The sequence below is a fragment of the Bipolaris victoriae genome (genome assembly GCF_000527765.1).
Source record: "Bipolaris victoriae FI3 unplaced genomic scaffold scaffold_0, whole genome shotgun sequence".
NCBI lineage: Eukaryota > Fungi > Ascomycota > Dothideomycetes > Pleosporales > Pleosporaceae > Bipolaris > Bipolaris victoriae.
In genome coordinates, this window is record NW_014575392.1 from 406,380 (window position 1) to 422,753 (window position 16,374).

The 16,374-nt window shown below is 51.3% G+C and overlaps 8 protein-coding genes across 8 annotated transcripts; 2 read left to right on the top strand and 6 right to left on the bottom strand.

Moving 5' to 3' along the window:
• Positions 1-596: 596 nt before the first annotated feature.
• Positions 597-2,289, bottom strand: COCVIDRAFT_21534 (glycoside hydrolase family 125 protein; the record flags this gene model as incomplete). Its single annotated transcript, XM_014707057.1, has 2 exons — positions 597-2,073; positions 2,123-2,289. The coding sequence occupies 2 exons, from the start codon at positions 2,287-2,289 to the stop codon at positions 597-599; spliced, it is 1,644 nt and encodes a 547-aa protein (XP_014562543.1).
• Positions 2,290-2,842: 553 nt separating this feature from the next.
• On the top strand, positions 2,843-4,454 carry COCVIDRAFT_32547 (hypothetical protein; the record flags this gene model as incomplete). The annotated part of the gene is made up of 2 exons (XM_014707126.1): positions 2,843-3,674; positions 3,871-4,454. The coding sequence occupies 2 exons, from the start codon at positions 2,843-2,845 to the stop codon at positions 4,452-4,454; spliced, it is 1,416 nt and encodes a 471-aa protein (XP_014562612.1).
• A 717-nt stretch (positions 4,455-5,171) lies between these two features.
• Positions 5,172-6,989, bottom strand: COCVIDRAFT_83641 (hypothetical protein; the record flags this gene model as incomplete). Its single annotated transcript, XM_014707247.1, has 1 exon — positions 5,172-6,989. The coding sequence occupies one exon, from the start codon at positions 6,987-6,989 to the stop codon at positions 5,172-5,174; it is 1,818 nt and encodes a 605-aa protein (XP_014562733.1).
• Positions 6,990-7,906: 917 nt separating this feature from the next.
• Positions 7,907-8,749, bottom strand: COCVIDRAFT_83645 (hypothetical protein; the record flags this gene model as incomplete). The annotated part of the gene is made up of 4 exons (XM_014707248.1): positions 7,907-8,077; positions 8,182-8,365; positions 8,492-8,543; positions 8,617-8,749. 4 exons carry the CDS (start codon positions 8,747-8,749, stop codon positions 7,907-7,909), a joined length of 540 nt encoding a protein of 179 aa, XP_014562734.1.
• Positions 8,750-9,506: 757 nt separating this feature from the next.
• On the bottom strand, positions 9,507-10,691 carry COCVIDRAFT_21538 (hypothetical protein; the record flags this gene model as incomplete). Its single annotated transcript, XM_014707058.1, has 3 exons — positions 9,507-9,851; positions 9,907-10,427; positions 10,481-10,691. 3 exons carry the CDS (start codon positions 10,689-10,691, stop codon positions 9,507-9,509), a joined length of 1,077 nt encoding a protein of 358 aa, XP_014562544.1.
• Positions 10,692-11,470: 779 nt separating this feature from the next.
• On the bottom strand, positions 11,471-12,669 carry COCVIDRAFT_21539 (hypothetical protein; the record flags this gene model as incomplete). Its single annotated transcript, XM_014707059.1, has 8 exons — positions 11,471-11,599; positions 11,649-11,814; positions 12,010-12,071; positions 12,137-12,220; positions 12,275-12,322; positions 12,376-12,383; positions 12,439-12,512; positions 12,659-12,669. 8 exons carry the CDS (start codon positions 12,667-12,669, stop codon positions 11,471-11,473), a joined length of 582 nt encoding a protein of 193 aa, XP_014562545.1.
• A 385-nt stretch (positions 12,670-13,054) lies between these two features.
• On the top strand, positions 13,055-13,804 carry COCVIDRAFT_11002 (hypothetical protein; the record flags this gene model as incomplete). The annotated part of the gene is made up of 2 exons (XM_014706994.1): positions 13,055-13,580; positions 13,635-13,804. The coding sequence occupies 2 exons, from the start codon at positions 13,055-13,057 to the stop codon at positions 13,802-13,804; spliced, it is 696 nt and encodes a 231-aa protein (XP_014562480.1).
• A 468-nt stretch (positions 13,805-14,272) lies between these two features.
• On the bottom strand, positions 14,273-15,520 carry COCVIDRAFT_32552 (hypothetical protein; the record flags this gene model as incomplete). Its single annotated transcript, XM_014707127.1, has 2 exons — positions 14,273-15,261; positions 15,466-15,520. 2 exons carry the CDS (start codon positions 15,518-15,520, stop codon positions 14,273-14,275), a joined length of 1,044 nt encoding a protein of 347 aa, XP_014562613.1.
• Between the last annotated feature and the right edge of the window lie 854 nt (positions 15,521-16,374).

Below are 16,374 nucleotides of genomic sequence, written 5' to 3' on the forward strand. Positions count from 1 at the left end.
CCTTGCTTATTTTTATCTTCTTTCCTTGCCTACATTTCCTTGGGAACGATCGGACGAATACCCCTTTTAGCAATTTTGTTCATTGCCATTAATACCTCTCTATTTCTTGTTTGTTGTGTCTTAATCTGATCAGTTGTTCAATTCTGTCCTTTTCGACACACTATACCCTTTTTCCCTGCATGAGTAGTACTTGGGTACGCGGGGACGCTTGTCTTATTTGTTTTGCTCCGCTTTTCTTTAGTCGTATTCATAGAGGAAGGAAGGAAGAAAAGGTTGGATGGGAAGGAAGGTGACTCGCACGGTAGAAAGGCGGGGGTGTTCTTCTGGTTCCACGGGAGGTGATGGTGGGTAGATGGAGCCGTGTTCAGATGTATATGTTTCAGCATATTCGCATCGCACCTCATAGTGGGGGTTTTTTTCCTAGGCACGGCCATATAGACATGAATAGCTATAATGACCTGCTTGCAATTCTACACCTCGACGGTTGCATCCGATACCTTTCTATCTGCCAAGCTGTGTGTCTCTGATAGTACAACACCAGACCACTGTGATACATACTGTGCATACATCCGCATCCCAAAGTCAACCACCACTCTTTACAAGGTGTACGCCTCAGCCCCCTTACCAAACAGCAAATGCGGTTTCCTCTGCGCCAAATCCAAGATAGTCTGCGCAAAAACCGAATTCGCCCACGCAAACCAACTCCGCGTAAACGACGACGCATAATCGACATTAATACTCTCATGCACCAATCCCAACTTGGACACATTCTTGACAGACTCGAGACACTTTGTAATCTCCGTGTCATCCTCGCTCGTCATAGCCTGCACGAGGACAGCCATGGGCCAGGCCGAGCGTAGCCCAACATGCGGCCCGCCAATGCCATTGAATGACGAGCCAACAAGGTAGTACGGGTTCCCCTTCTTCTCTAGAATCATCTTGCGCGTATTCTTATAAATCTCATTCTTCGCGTCCGTGAACCCGAGGAGAGGAAGTGCAAGTAGCGAAGGCAGATTTGCATCATCCATGAGGATCGATGAGCCGTATCCATCTACCTCGAACGCAAAGACCTTGCCGTATTTCTTATGCGTCACAACGCCATGTTCCCAGACGCCCTTTTCGATTTTATCGCCCCACTCCTTGAGTTTGGCAGCGATGATTTTCTTACCTGCTTTCTCCAGGATGACTGCTGTGCGTTGGAGCTCAGTCGCCATCATGGCGTTGGATGGGATCAAGAAACCGAGGATTGTGGCATCGTCGCTGGGGCGGAAGGCGCTGCGGACAAGGCCTGTACCGCCGTTGAGGGGGTTGCCCAGGCCGCTGAGGCCGAGGGTTTCGGTACCGCTGTCGGTGTGGCGCTGCCATCTGTATTCGTTGCCAAGGTAGGCGCCCGTGGTTTCGTCAAAGGTGGGCTTGGACTGCTCTTTCAGCACGTCGAGGAGGGTGTCGAGGGCGAGGAGCCAGCGGGCGTTGATGAATTCCGTGGATGAGGTGTGGTTGTGGAATTGGTTGGATAGGGAGAGGAAGTGTGCGAGGGAGTCGAGCTCGTATTTGCATTCGAAAACAAAGGATTGTTCGTAGATTGGATGGACGTTGTCACCGTCGCCTTGGAATGTGGGTTTCAGTCCACTTGGTGGGGGTGGCTGGAATGCGTTGCAGTATGGGGATCCGATGACGTATTCGGCCTGGGTGTTGATAGCTCCTAGGATGAGCTTGTGGATTTCCTTGTCCTTTTTTGCAAGGAGCTGATATTGTGCTAGCTGGTTCGTCGAGTCACGTAGCCATTCGGCATTGATGTCACCAGTGACGATGAAACTCTGCGCTCCTTTCCAAGCAGCAGGATCCCAGCTCTTCTTCGACATCTTGGGCTTCGAGGTCCCGTCCACATGCCATCTCACAGTGGTATCTAACGTGTTCGGAAATGCGTTTTCGAAAAGACGAGCGAGGTCTTTATCAACCATCCTTGCGCTCATATCATCAATGACCTTTTCTACAAGAGGCGATTCAAACGTTCGACAGTACTTGAAGGGCCGTTGGAAGGGCAGTGACAGGGGACCAGAGCTGTATGGTGGACTGGTATATTCATTAGCACATGTCATTCTCAACATGATGCTATGCATACTGTGGTCGTTTGGCATAGTTTGCGTAGTCCGGGCATGCTGCGCGATACTTGAGTGGGTCGATATCAGCTCTCAGAGGCTCTTGTTCATGGACATTGTTCAATCCTGCAGATACGGGTTGAAGGGTAAGAAAGGATCCCAGGGATAGCGCGGCTAAATGCGACTTCATGATGCTGGAGATGCAGGTACAGCAATGTCCGGCAGAAGTGTGTTGCACGACGATAGTGGACAGCGAGGAACGGATAAATGGATATAGGACAAGGGTGTATTTAGGTGAGGCTAATCGGCATGGCTTGGCCAAAACACAAAGTATCCCAAGGGTACTGAGTGTAAGATAGGTGAACAAGCTTCAATCGACGTTTGAGATTGTCCATGTTGAGCTCACGAGGTGGCTGTCAGACGCGGAGCACGCCAACACCTCCGCCAATCAGCGGCCATCAAGTCCGCAGGGCCCGTGCTGCAGCTCGAGTGTCGCATGGGATGCGACCTACGCCATGTCCTTCCTTTTCCCTCACATACACAGGCTCGCCATTACGTTTACAGAGCTCTTCCAGGCTCATGCTTACTCTACAAAAACTAATGTGTCCCTAGCGATTCAAGTCCGATCTCCTTTGCTCCCTGCGCCACTCGAATCGAGTCGAGTCGAGCCAAGTGCACACAACGCCAGCCATCTACACTTGAAACAAGGTCTTGATTGATCGTGCTCAGTACCTACAACCAACATGATTTCTTTACCAGGTCTCAACCTATCCTCACAGCCCGTCGAACCACAAAATGCACCAACGTCAGTAGCTACACGGACCCAAGAGCTCGCGGCGAATACCGAGTACCGCTTCGAAGTGTCCTTCTCCCGCACCCTCACAGTCAAATTGCAATCAGGCACAGCCGAATTCTTCGGTACCGAACTGGCGCCCTCGACCACGTACTCCTTCTCAGGGACAAAGGGCGCCATCTTCACATGGCACGGCTGCAAGCTCGATATCGGCGGGGAGGTAGAGTCGGATTACATTGCCGAAGAAACACCCATGATGAGCGTTGCAAACTTACACTTCGCACTAGAGAACCTACGCGACAAGAGCATTGCCAGTGGCAGCGTAGAAATGGGTCCTAGAGTACTTGTTGTGGGGCCTGAGAACTCTGGCAAAACATCTCTCGTCAAGACACTGACGTCCTACGCCGTCAAGACGGATAGACAGCCAATGGTGGTGAATCTCGATCCGCGTCAGGGCATGCTGAGCGTGCCTGGATCCTTCTCCGCAGCCGCATTCTCGTCAATAGTAGACATCGAAGAGGGCTGGGGCAGCAGCCCCATCTCGGGACCCAGCCCGATCCCCGTGAAGATGCCGCTGGTATATCACTACGGGCTGAGAGACCCCGAAGAAGGCAGGGTGTTCAAGCCGTTGGTTACACGCATGGCTCTTGCTGTTACTAGTAGACTTGAAGAGGACAAGCTGAGCAAGCAGGCTGGCTTCATCATCGATAGCTCGGGCGCAATCAGCCATGGAAAGAATGGCGTCTACGACAACATAGAGCATATTGTTTCTGAATTTTCTGGTGCGTGTGATGTCTTGATATATCCTTTTTTTTCTCCCTGTCCAACAAACACATTCCTACATCTACAGCGACTCTGCCAACTCTACACGCCTTATACACATAGTCCTCCCAACATTCAAACAAAACACCCAGGTACCGCCCCAAACACTTGCTCGATCAAATAACTAACCACAACCCTCTCTTCTCCCCCAAACAGTCAACGTCGTCATAACCCTCGGCTCCGAACGCCTCTACTCAGACCTCTCCCGCAAATTCTCAACCCGCACCTCATCCGACCCCACCGAATCCGTCAGCGTAATCCGCCTCGACAAATCCGGCGGCTGCGTCGATCGCTCAGAAACCTACATGCGTGCCCTGCGCCACGCACAAATCAAAGAGTATTTTTTCGGCCACGGCGATGAGACGCTCGCGCCCAGCAGCCAGACCGCTGACGTTGCCGATTTACACATTTTCCGCATCGTGGGCGGTGGCAGCGACGAGGCGAATGGAAGCGAGGCGGTAGATGACTACGGTATGCCTATTGTACCTTCTGGTGCGTTGTTCGAAAAAACGGTACCCGGGGAGGGAATGGTGAATCAGCTCCTGGCGATTACGACGGCGAGTCCGAATGAGGCGCATGCCGTGATTAGGGATAGTAGTGTTCGCGGCTATGTTTACGTTGCTGATGTGGATGAGAGTAAGAAGAAGGTTAAGCTGTTGAGTCCGTTGCCGGGGCAGACGCCAGCCAGTGCGTTGATTTTGGGGAGTTGGCCGGAGCCTGTGGAGGGGCTTGTAGGGTAGTTGGGAAGGGGGTGGGATTGGGAATGTTTTTAAGGGAGGAGAAGGGAGAGAGAGAGAGAGAGAGAGCGCACATCGTTGAGTATTTTTATAACAAGTCTTTTTTTGTGGTTTTTTGTTTGGAATAAATGATTTGATAAAAAAATATACAACTACCTATCTGCATTTGAAATGGCTTTGACTTTTTTTTTTCCAAGTATTCGTTTGGAAGATAGCTACCTCCCACTAGCTACGTCTGTGTTGCCAGTCCCGACCGAAACGCCTGCCCGACATCGCTCGTAATCACTGTTTGAGAAAAATCAATCTCCGCTGCATCTCAACATCGCCCCGTTCGGCCAGGTACTTCATACCGTTTGCTTACCATGTCTCCTTCCCGATCCTTCTAGACATTTTGGCGTTTCTTCTCCGCTCAGTGGAAATTGCGTGGATACACGCAAGTGCTCCTGACACATGGCCATAACTATCGTTCAGTGCGCATAGAAACGTTCTTATAGTCGTAAGACCCGTCTTTCCCTTTTCCCAACCAAAGTGTCCCATTCCCTCTGTTTGGTACTTTCTGACGCATAAGCGAAAGACCAAGGCGATAAGATACCCATATCTCTTGGTACGTATTTCATTTTCGAGACCGAAGAAACGTTCGAGTACAGTAGCTGCAATCTTGAACTCTGTCCGTTTTGAAGCTTCTGGCTCTCTCATTTCCCAAGTATCCATCACATCCATCTACGTCCCACAATCCCACTCCTGCACCTCCGTCCTTGCCCAAAAATCACACATCCTCTCCCTCACAGTCTCATCTCTATGATCAACTCTCCACCCCATATTCTGCTTTAGCTGAGCAAGCGTCTGGACTCCAGTTTCCAGAAAAGGATTGTCGCCATTGCCATATAGGTAATCGTCTACTTCTTGGTCCACGAGTTGGAAGTTGGGCGTTTCGGGGTCAAGTGGCTGAGAAATGCTGAAACTGGGTTTAATCGGGTGATCTGCTGTGCTGTAATATGTCTTTAGGTGTTGGAAGAGCAGCGCCCAACTGGATCGTTCGTTCCCTTGGTATAGAAAGTAAAGCGCGACGTGCTGTAAGTTTGGCATTGAGGTAATGAGGCCAAATAGATCATCCTTTTCCGCAAGCACGTGCCGCAGGGTCAAGGTCTTGAGCTGTCGTCGTAAGTTTTCAGGAACGGGAATGAATCGCGATACACGGCCGACCAAGGACGCGGTTACATTGCAGCTCAAGTTCAAGTCCAGATGCTCAAGATGTCGCAGCTCTCCGAGAAAACTCTGGGGGTTGTAGATATTGTGAGGAGTAGAATCTGGTCGTGTATCCTCTTCAGAAGTGATAGGAAACTTGAGATATTTCAGTGCGGTTTTTCGAAACATGCTTCTGGTGTTGTCAAGGTCCCTCCTATTCAAAGTAAATTGTTCTTTGTGGGGGATCATGGATTCGTTTTCCGTCTCGACAACGAATTCCTCAATGCCTGGGTTTGGCATGTCGAGTATAGCAGAGACCAGGCTGGAATAACCCCCAGAGTTCGCTGATAGTTGGCTGCTGTGGACAGTCGTCTTCATAGGACTGTCATGGGCTTCGCTTGTGCGGATCTGGTCACGGCACACATGTCTGATTTGTGGTTTGCGAAATCCCACGGGTAACGATCGATGAAATGGCGTCTTGTACGGGTGAGGAAAGGTACACGAGCGCCAGATTTCAGTTGTATATCTGACTCTTCTGAGCGCTGTAAACCCCATCAAAGCTTGCTCGAGTGCATTGATGTCTGCTTCTTGGTCCATGATCGCTTGTTCCTCCCGATACAAATCTTGGTACAGCGAGTAGCTATCTTCAATGTCCATCATGGTTGCATTCCGAGCAAGGACCTCTCTTGAAAATTGATCATCGTACCGCAACAGGATTTCTTTCGCCATCTCAGTCAACCGTCCATTGCTCTCGAAAAGGTCGTCGTGCTCGAGTGCATGGTATTCAGGATTATCATCACCGTAGATCCATATGGCTTCCTCTAGTCGGCTCTCAATCGATCTCGTAAACTCTCTTTCATCAAATAGGATCGCATCGCGGAAACTGCTTAGCGTCGAATACTCTTCGAGGCGTGTATCATCCCAGACAATCTCGTGGACACGATATTTATACCTGGGGTGAGACAGGATCTGGTAGAGATAGTCGATATTGGCTCGATTTGGCGAAACATAGACACGGTCGATGCGCAGGTAGACGCTGTTAGCTAGCTGCTTACTAGCAAGTCGCAAATGCTTGATGTCCGATTTTGAGATGTGTGCGCACAACAAATCAAGCAGCTCAGCTGGTAGGTCCAAAATAGTTTTCCGGCTCTTTGCCGATGTTCCTTCACCGCTACCAAAAGCTTCGGGAAATTCGTCGCCAAACAAACCCTCCATGAAGCTCAGCGACGGTACCCTGCTTGCGCTCAAGGCGGAAACGTATGACACTCGGCGCTTTGAGACACCGGCTCGGATGGTTAAATTAGGCTTCCGACGTTCGGGTTTGGCGGGCCGCATTTGAAGGTTGGAAAACATTGTGATTGTTGTTGGTGTTGTTTTGGAAACGGGTGGGCATAAAATGTCGTAAAAGAGATGTTCAGTATGAGCGATAAATGGCACAGCTGTAGTAATGTAAAGGTTGACAAGGTTGGAGCTATTCGGGCTATCTGGTGCACATTGTGGGTCGAGATGTAGGAAGTGGCGCAATCATTCAAGCTGAGCGTCGAATACAAGGGGGCGGGGAGAGACAGAAGAAAAGCAAAGTCAGTGATGGGCAAAATACGGTGTCGGACGACAACAGTCTAAAGGAAGTGAAACATAAGGGCTTGTGATGGCGCTACCAATGCAAGGCGGCGGCGAGCTACCTGATTCGAGGTGGGAGAAAGCGACCATTGTAGGTTTCCGTAGTAATCGTTGTGCATGTGACTAGCTGAGATGGGTTTGAGGGGCAAATCAGGCATTTGGAGGGCAATTCAGGCCGCCGACGCTGGCATCGTGCCCTTCGCTTACCGCGTGGACCGCCTGCCCGCAGTGGATCTCTTGGCCCAGTCGGGCTCAAGTGCTATCGACGACATCACAACAACAATCACACACAAAAGTACCATATTAACCTCTTCCCATTGCTTCAGGCGCTTTCCAGCAGCCCAAACACATGCCCGAAGGCCTACATAATACGGTGCTGCCCTTCCATCGGGCACACACCTTGCGAACGGTTCCACGACGCATTGCTCCCGACGACAGCCGCGCCCGCTAAACTCCCCAGCTACCCAGGTGTATAGTATAGCGGACGCGGCATCGCGGTAGATGCACTCGCTCTTCCCATATCGATATCAAGATTGACCAGCACCCAAATGCATATGCCCATACCCCGCACCAACCGATGCCCAAGCATGGCAGTATGACTGAGGTCTGTATGTAAAATTCGAAGATTGGGAAGGGGGCGAGTCATTCACTTAGGAACCCTCCTCGCCCTCGGCCTTCTTGGCCTTCTTCTTCTTTCCACCAGAAGCGAAGGCGTTGGGGGCGGTAGGGTTGGCCGACTGGTGGACGATGAAGCGCGTGTAGCACTCTGATGGGTCCCACTCAAATCCCATGAGGTAGGGCTTCTCGAACTCGTCATCTGCCTGAAGGAGGTGTCAGCTATACTCAAGAAAAAGAAACATGGGTGATGGCACCATCATCAAAGCAGACTTGATCGTCATGGCGGCAACAAAATGTGTGTACTTACGCGCTTCTTGAACTGCTTGTGGATGGCATCTAATGCGTCCTTGATGGTGACACCCTTCATGTTCCGTGCGACGACCTCTAGGCCAAGCGGGAAGTGTAGGGTGATAGACTTGAGCTTGGGCTCGGTGAGTGGCAGCTTCAGTACTGATGGGTCCTCAACAGTGGTGGGTGACTTGTTCAGCTTCCTGGAGAGCCATCTGTTAGCGCGGGTTCAGACAAAGAAAGCCAGCCACAGCTATTCGGACCATGGCGGACCAGACGACAACAGTGCCGAACGGCTCCGAGAGAGCAATGGGATGAGGTTGTCTTACCAGTTGAGCTTCTGTGTCTCAATTGAGATGTCAATGTGCTTGCCCTCCTTCTCTATGGCCAGGTCAGCACAACTTGCCCCTCATTCAGCACCCCCGCAGGGTAGCCGTATCAGGGGAGCACATACCTAGGTCTTCAATGCGGTAGACGTCAGCAGCCATAGAGCTGACTCTGCGGTGGCCCTTCTTGGCGGCGCCATCCTTGTGCTCCTCGGTGAGAGAGTCGACCTTCTGGAGGATGTTTTCTGTCTCTGCTGCCATGGTAGTGGTATTGCAGGAGTAAGCTGGGGCTAGCGGAAGCTATGGAAAGAGTAGATGATGAGGAGTGATGAAAGAGAGCTCTGTTGAGCTGTATAGAGGCTGGCTGGCTGGCTGGCTGTCAGGGGCTGGAGGGATGTGAGAGAGAGGAAGAGTGAGGGAGAAGAGAGCGGAGGAAAGGGCGCAGCTTTATGAGGGGTTTCCAATCTGTAGCCGGCAGGAAGGCACAGGCGACGGTCACTTGATTGATCACCACATCAAGGGCTCAACCCAATCGGATTGAGATGTGAATGGTCGGACCAATGCGGGGAAGGGCGAGCATCGCCCAGAATGCGGGGAAGGAACCACCACCATTGGTGTGAGCGTGCGTGGCCCGGCCATCATGGCCATCATGGCGTGCCACCAGAGGGCAACGCGGAAGCTAAGCAATTGAGCCTCAACAGCAACTACGCAAATCAACCTGTTTCTTTGCTCCGTCTCCCGATGTTTTGCGGTGTTGCGGCTGTTTGATGCGCGCGGCTCGCTCAGGTACGGTGGTGAGATGCATCACGCGACCGACGTCATTGGTCGTGCCATGGGTTGACAAAGCCCGCATCGACACGCATCCTCTCAGCTCCGGGCCCTAATACGGACCGAGTGCTCTGATTGATCCACTTAGGTCGATGCAAGCCACTATAGTCTGCGTCGAGGTGCACAATCAGCATGTCATTACACTATGCCGTGAGTTTGATTCAAAATGTGACATGGTCGCGCCACCAATCTACGAGTGTCCTACGATACGCACAGGCTCATACAGCTCCTCGAGATACTTCTCTTCTTCCTCGCTCAATTCCTTGCCTCGCGCTGCCAGTGCTTCGTCCATCCGTTCTACACTAGAGAAGCCAATGATTGGGCTTGCAACGCGCTTGTTGATCCACGCCAGCGCAACATGGCTCATCTTCCACTCGTGCTTTTTGGCAATCTCCTCGACACGTCCGATGATCTTTTTGTCGAGATCCGTGTTGCCTGAAGTCTGGTTGCCGGCCTTTTGCTCGCCTTCTGAACGTGTGGTCGACCCAAAGGCTGATGGAGGACGAGCAAGATGGCCACGGCAAAGTGGTGCCCACTAGAAAGCAATGTTAGCAATGTCTGACAGCCATGTAGCAAACAGCAACACGTACCGGAATAAGGCCGACTCCAGTATCGTTGCAGAAGCGGTTCATCTCACGCTCCTCTTCGCGATAGAGCAGGTTGTAGTGGTTTTGCATGCTGATGAACTTTGTCCATCCGTTCTTCTCAGCCACAAACTGCATCTGAGCAAACTGTACCGCCCACATCGAGCTGGCACCAATGTACCGCACCTTGCCGCTCTTCACCAAGTCGTGCAGTGCTTCCATGGTCTCCTCGAGGGGCGTGTTGGGATCAAAGCGATGGATTTGCAAAAGGTCAATGTAGTCCACGTCAAGCCGCCTGAGTGAAGCATTGACGGCGTTGAAGATTGCTTGACGCGAAAGTCCACTTTGGTTGACATAGTCTTTCAGCTGTGGCATTTCCTTGCTGTATTGTATAGTGCGAAGACCAGGGTCTTCGCCTACGACTCCAAAGCACTTTGTGAGAATGACAAGCTTCTCACGAGGGAGTTGGTACTGCTTGATGGCCTTGCCGATAATTTCCTCGGAAACTCCGTTTGAGTAGACATTGGCTTCGACAGAATTAGCAAGCATTACAAGACTCCCTATTGTTTCTTGTCCTCACCAGTATCCCATGTGGTGAGACCTCGATCGTAAGCAGCCTTCAGTAGCGGAAGCGCCTCTGCTTCCTCAATGACCCATGGCTGCCATTTTGAGCTTCCAATGCTCATAGCACCCAGAATAGGCACCGAAACCTTGAGCCCACTTTTCCCTAAGCGCCTATACTCGGCCTTGGACTCCTTGAGGAGACCCTCCACATCTAGCTTGTCGGGCATATTTGTCGAGTGGTTCGAGTCTTTCAATTATTAGAGGGGTTGTTAGTGTTACTTTGAGCTTTGATAGGGAGAATGGGTATTCGAGTGTCGAAACTCTAATCAGTCCCTGTCCATATATGCAGGGAATGGCTCCAATTTATTCGCCCTTTTGCCCTTTTGCCCTTCCCCATGTGCTTACTTATCCTACGGCTGATGAGCTGTCAATCCTCGGAGTTTGCGGTGATAGTCTCATCATTGTGCCGGTGGCTGTACTTTGTAGTATTGCGAATAGCAAGCCTGCGGGGCGTTGGCACAATATGCCGTAGTGCTACAGCACACGTACGTCATGAGTGGCAGGTCACATCCGCGGACATACATGCTGCTATCTCGACAGGATCAATATGCATGCCCAACTGTCCTTCCTATTTAGGTTGTGCCATCAAGATGACTCTGCAATCTCAGATGTACAATGCACAGCAGGTGAAGCTAACTTGGTGGACATAGGAAGCGTTCTTTCATTGGCTCTGTATGTTAACAAAAGCTCTCGCCGTCAACCACAATCGTCCTGTACTAAAGAAGTAAGTCCCGAGCACCGACCCTTGTACAAACACGGAAATTGCTGACTTCCCATCATATCACCAAAATCGTGAATGCATGCTTCTTCCATCAAGTCATTGGTGGTATTGTTTGAACATCGTTTTTGAGCTTAGACCCCCAGGCGCCAACCGCACGTGATGTGATGCAGAGAAGTTCATAGATGCTCATGTGCCCGTAAAGAAACCCGTACTCCCCAGAACCTTTTACGCGTCCTCGACAATGTTGCCGCGCTCCGACACGTACAGACCGTCCAAGAACTTTCGGATATCCTTGTTGCGGACCTTGCAGATTTGTTGGATATCAGCGGCACCCTGGGAGACGTCCTCGAGTGACTGTTCTTATTAGCATGTTGGATTTGAATATAGAATAACATGTTCTTACGTTTCCGGATAGCTCAAGCTGGTCCTTGACGTTCTTGGAAGCCTCAACCTCGACACCGGGCCTCAGGATAACCCTTCGTACGAGCTTCTCGCCGATGAAGTTCCTGATCTCGACCTCCCAGCAGCCGGACTCGCTGTTCTTCTCAAGGTTGACGTTGATGGGAAAACTAAGTGAGATGTTAGCCAAATTCCATGTGTGCGACATTCGCCGTGAGCCTGGTCCAATTTGCGTTGTCCAGCACTTCGAATACACCAGTAACAATCATCCTGCTTCGACCTGTTCTGACGAAGTACTTGGCAACCCGCATTGGACCAGACTTTGGTTTCGAGATGGCGACAAGGAGATTCCGGTGGTAACATACTGGGCATATACGTATCGCATCTTGTACTTGTAACCCTTGGTGACACCGATGATCAAGTTGTTCTGCTCCCAGTCAGCCCAGTCCTTCCTCTGCCGGTGGTTCGACTCTTTCGGTGCGTTTGACGTACGATGAGTGTGCGGACGGTGCGGAGAGTGGCGACACTCTTGCGGATGCCGTGGTGGAGCTCGATCTTAATCAGATCCTTCTTGGGCTGTGCCAGACTTAGTACATCCCATTGATATCAATTCCTGAATCTCAAACGTACGTGTGTGAAGCTGACCGCCAAGTGACCGAGAGACTTGCTCAGCTTGCCCTGCATTGTGTAAGAAACGGATCGTCGAGGATGTGTAGTTGCGCTTGGCTTACTCGGGGACCTATTCAATGTAATTAGTACAATGCTGGCATTTCCATGTCCAATTGCGCACTCACCCTCAACAACGACATTTCGGTTCTTGATGCTGACCTTGACGCCCTCAGGGATGGGGAGCTCTTCCTCGGAGTGGCTGTTGCGCACTTGTCAGCATAAGTTCCAGGGATTTGGTGTTTTGCGATCGTGGAATTCGAGATGGAGGCGTCCATGAACGGTTCGGAGGTGGAGAAAACCGTGTGGTGCAGCGATTTGTGCGTCGGAATCCAGGGGTAGACGTACATGTACTTCATCTTGACGGTTGCTGCGGGTTAGCGGTGTTGTCGAAGCTGAGGTCGATTTTGACGTGTGTGAAGGCCGAGAATGTGTGAGGGCGGAAAAACGATAGCCGAGCCATAGGCCTAGCACGCTTTCGCACTAGTGCGGCCGTCTTTCCTCTGCGAACCCCATCGTCATCTTGAGCGCCGCCAAATTTGTCCCGCAATCAAGTGTCCGACTCCGCTGTGTAGCTTGTGTTTTCCACGGTATACAATATCTTGAAGTTGTCCTGGTTCATATTCTGGAAAGGTCTCGCCGGACATCACTGCAAATCAACCCGCCAGTTGATCGGCGAAGCTATTGCAGCTTTCGCAACAAGCCAGCAAAAACACATACCTGCTTGCAATATTTCGTGTGCAAATGGCTAACTCCAACCCGCACATTGCTCAAACCCTGCTTCATCGCGCCTTTTCTCCATCGAATGCAGAGTCGCATTACCAGGAACGCGTTGTTCAGCGCCCTCTGTACGTACGCGCCACATCCCCGACTCCATCAGCGCGCGCCATTCGCCGTCAAGCCCTCAACGAGCGTAAAGAAGCCGCTAGGAAGCGCAGCAAAAATAAGCCTCGTCCACTCTCCGCCGCAAAAAAGCGGGCGCTGGGCCTCAATGAGATTCCAAAGGAGCAGCAAAAGTATGCTATCTACGAGGGACTACATAATCTCTGGGTAGGGTACATGAGGGAAGTGCTGGGCGTGAATGATGCATCAAAGGGCGTCATGATCACTCCAAATGCAAGTGGCCAGATTCTAGCGACCGCCGATATGCACGGTGCGCTGATGACAGTGGTGAGGAGTCGGTGTGTGAGTCGTGTTGGGTTGGAAGGCATAGTCGTACGTGACACTCGATTTACCTTTGACCTCATAACCAAGAACAACGTTATCAAATGTAAGTTTGTAGGCACCGAATAGGTAAGTGGGGTAAGTAATCTGACGATTCTAGCTGTACCCAAGGAACACACCATCTTCCGGTTTGAAGTGCCACTGCTGTCTAAGGAAGGAGAGCCACCCAAGAAACCACTAACTTTTGACATCAACGCTGAGCAATTTCAAACACGAGCGGCGGACCGCGCCAATAAGAAATTCAGGATCCACTATCAGCAGGATATATGAAGATTAGGGATGAGCAGAATTGAGAAAGATCCTGATATCCGACCTTCCAAAAACGTCTTTTTGTCGTACAGAGAAGGTTACGCGAATGCAGTTGAACATGCGATGCCAACGCTAGTCCAAACAGTTCGAGGTAGATACAACTACAAGGAAGATGCTCGAGATGAGGCTTTAATCCGCTTGGACGGGTAGACAGGGCTCCGAAGCCAAGCTGAGGTCAGTAACGGCGGCGAAGATCCTGCAACCAAAGCCAAAGTTCAATATCACATCAAGACAAGCAAAGCCAGTTGGAAGACAGCATGAATAGAACATTCAACTATGGTATCATCGCAAACGAACTCTCAAAGAAAAACCACAAAATTAAGAAATAAACAAAAAAACGCCATTTCGCGTAATGCGTTTGGTATCATATGATTCAAACGCCCATTTGCATATCCATCATTTGTAATTCTAAACTCAAAAACCCACATTCTAAGCTTTTGCCGCAACACTAACATGGCGAAAGTCCTCGGGCTTATACTCCTTGAGTTCAGTATCCTGCCCACACGTACTCGCACTATACATTGAAATTTCATCCTTCTCCTTGACAGCCCTGACCTTGTCGAGCCTGAGTCCCGTATAGGACCGCGGCAGATAGCGACCGGGGTGCCATATAGCAAAGATGAGTAAAACAAGGACTATGGGTGCAGCGTCAAAGGTCCAGAAGCACCATTCGTGGCTCTGCAGGTAGCGCAGGCCGTAGTTGCGGTCGTGGGGGATTTCCATGGTGCGGTAGACGGCGCGCAGGGCGATGAGGATGGAGGAGAGGTTGATGGTGTAGGAGAGTTTGCGCCAGAGGTGCATGTCGCCGAGGTCGTAGGCTGACCACTTTCTTGACATGTAGAAGTAGCGGATGGAGACGACTGAGAAGGTGGCGAAGCATAGCATCTGGAGTACGAGGCCGAGGACGAGGATGATGCGGCCTGGTAGTGCGGCTTGCTCGGATATGCTAATGGTGCGGTCGCCGTCGGGGGCTCTGTCGTAGTGCCTGCTTATCTGGGATGCGCCGATGAGCTGGATGAGGAATGAAAACATGTCGAAGGCGACGAAGGTCGGGGTGATCCATTCGGGCCAGCACCACAGCGTCTTGAAGTTGAGTGCCTCGGTTGGACAGCTGAACCAGATGACGCGGCCAAACGACATGTAGCAGGCTGCGGCGAGGAAGCTGGGGGCCAGCAGGATCATGAGCCATGAGACGAGGAAGGGAGACTCTTTGCCCTCATCGTACGACGACACGGTGCGGCATATGAAACCGAGGTCCAGCATCAGAATGCCGATGATGGCGGCCCAGAAGAACCATGACCGGTGCCGCAGGTACTGGGTTACTGAGTAGATGGACAGCAGGACGATGATGGTTGTGCCGACAGTAGCTAGCACGCATGACGGGTCGTAAATGTACGGGTTTAGGATCCTATGGCCTGCTAGTCATGTTAGCTAGGTTGTCGCATTTCCAGAAGAAAAAAAAATAGTAGGAATAGTAGCGCTAGTCATATCAAGCGGGGGAGGGGGGTTATAATGTTAAAATGCTAGTATAATATAGTATAATGGTCTGATTGTAAAGGGAAAAAATGGTCTGGTGTTGTGGCGCTTGAGTAGTAGTGAAGAAAAGCCATGGTTCAACGTACCAAATTGATCCCGTTTGGGAAACTCGGTTGCCCGCGCATCTAGCAAGGCGCCCATCATCCTAGCACGAAATCTCCCGCTTCTGCGTCTCCACCGCGCCCTATTTGGCAAGCCACACACGCGCGCGCGCTTGCTCGAGGTCGGAAAGGAAAGTTTTACAGTTTTGCTTTCCTCCTTCTCGGGCTCAACCTACGGGAGCGGAGTTTGTGCCTGGACTGGTCGCTCGTGCAAGCAGCATGCAAGAAGCATTTGACGCCTGGGTTCGGGGGGTTTTGGGTTTGCCGCGTAAAAAAAGGGAACTGGCTTGGGTTATGTGTGGAGCAAGTTGGGCCAGCAGCAAAGGCGTTATTTAGCGTCTAGAACAGGTGGTCGGCAGCCAGCAAAAAGGGCCGCATAGTATAATTCGAGAACGAGGAGCAGCGGGATGGAAGGACGCCGTTGCGGAGATTTGAATGAAGAACACCAAAAAAGAATAATACAGAGACGGGGAACCAGCGCAGTAGTGGGCTGCCCTTAGGTTTTACCAGTGCACACATTCTCCGCTTGCTAAGAGCACTCAAGCACTTGGCAGGCCTTGTGCCCAAGCTTCCCTCCGCTCGTCGTTTGTCACGCCGCCGTGACCGGGACAGCCTTGTGCGCGTCCTTGATGCGAGACGGGCGCAGGCGGGCGCAGACGGATAACTCGGATCTGACGTCTTTTGCTTGGCTTCCCACTTTCGTCTAATCTTGGATCCGCGCCATGGGATTTTCCTTCGTCTGAACTCATTCCCATCCACCCCGGCAAGCCAAGGGGTTGAAGGTTGAGGGCAATGACATACGTTGCCTTGTCGCGGGTAAATGGCAAGCCCCTCCCATCCTATACAAGGCTAAGTGCTGACTGTTCTCGTTTTCTCTTTTAATTCTCCTCACAA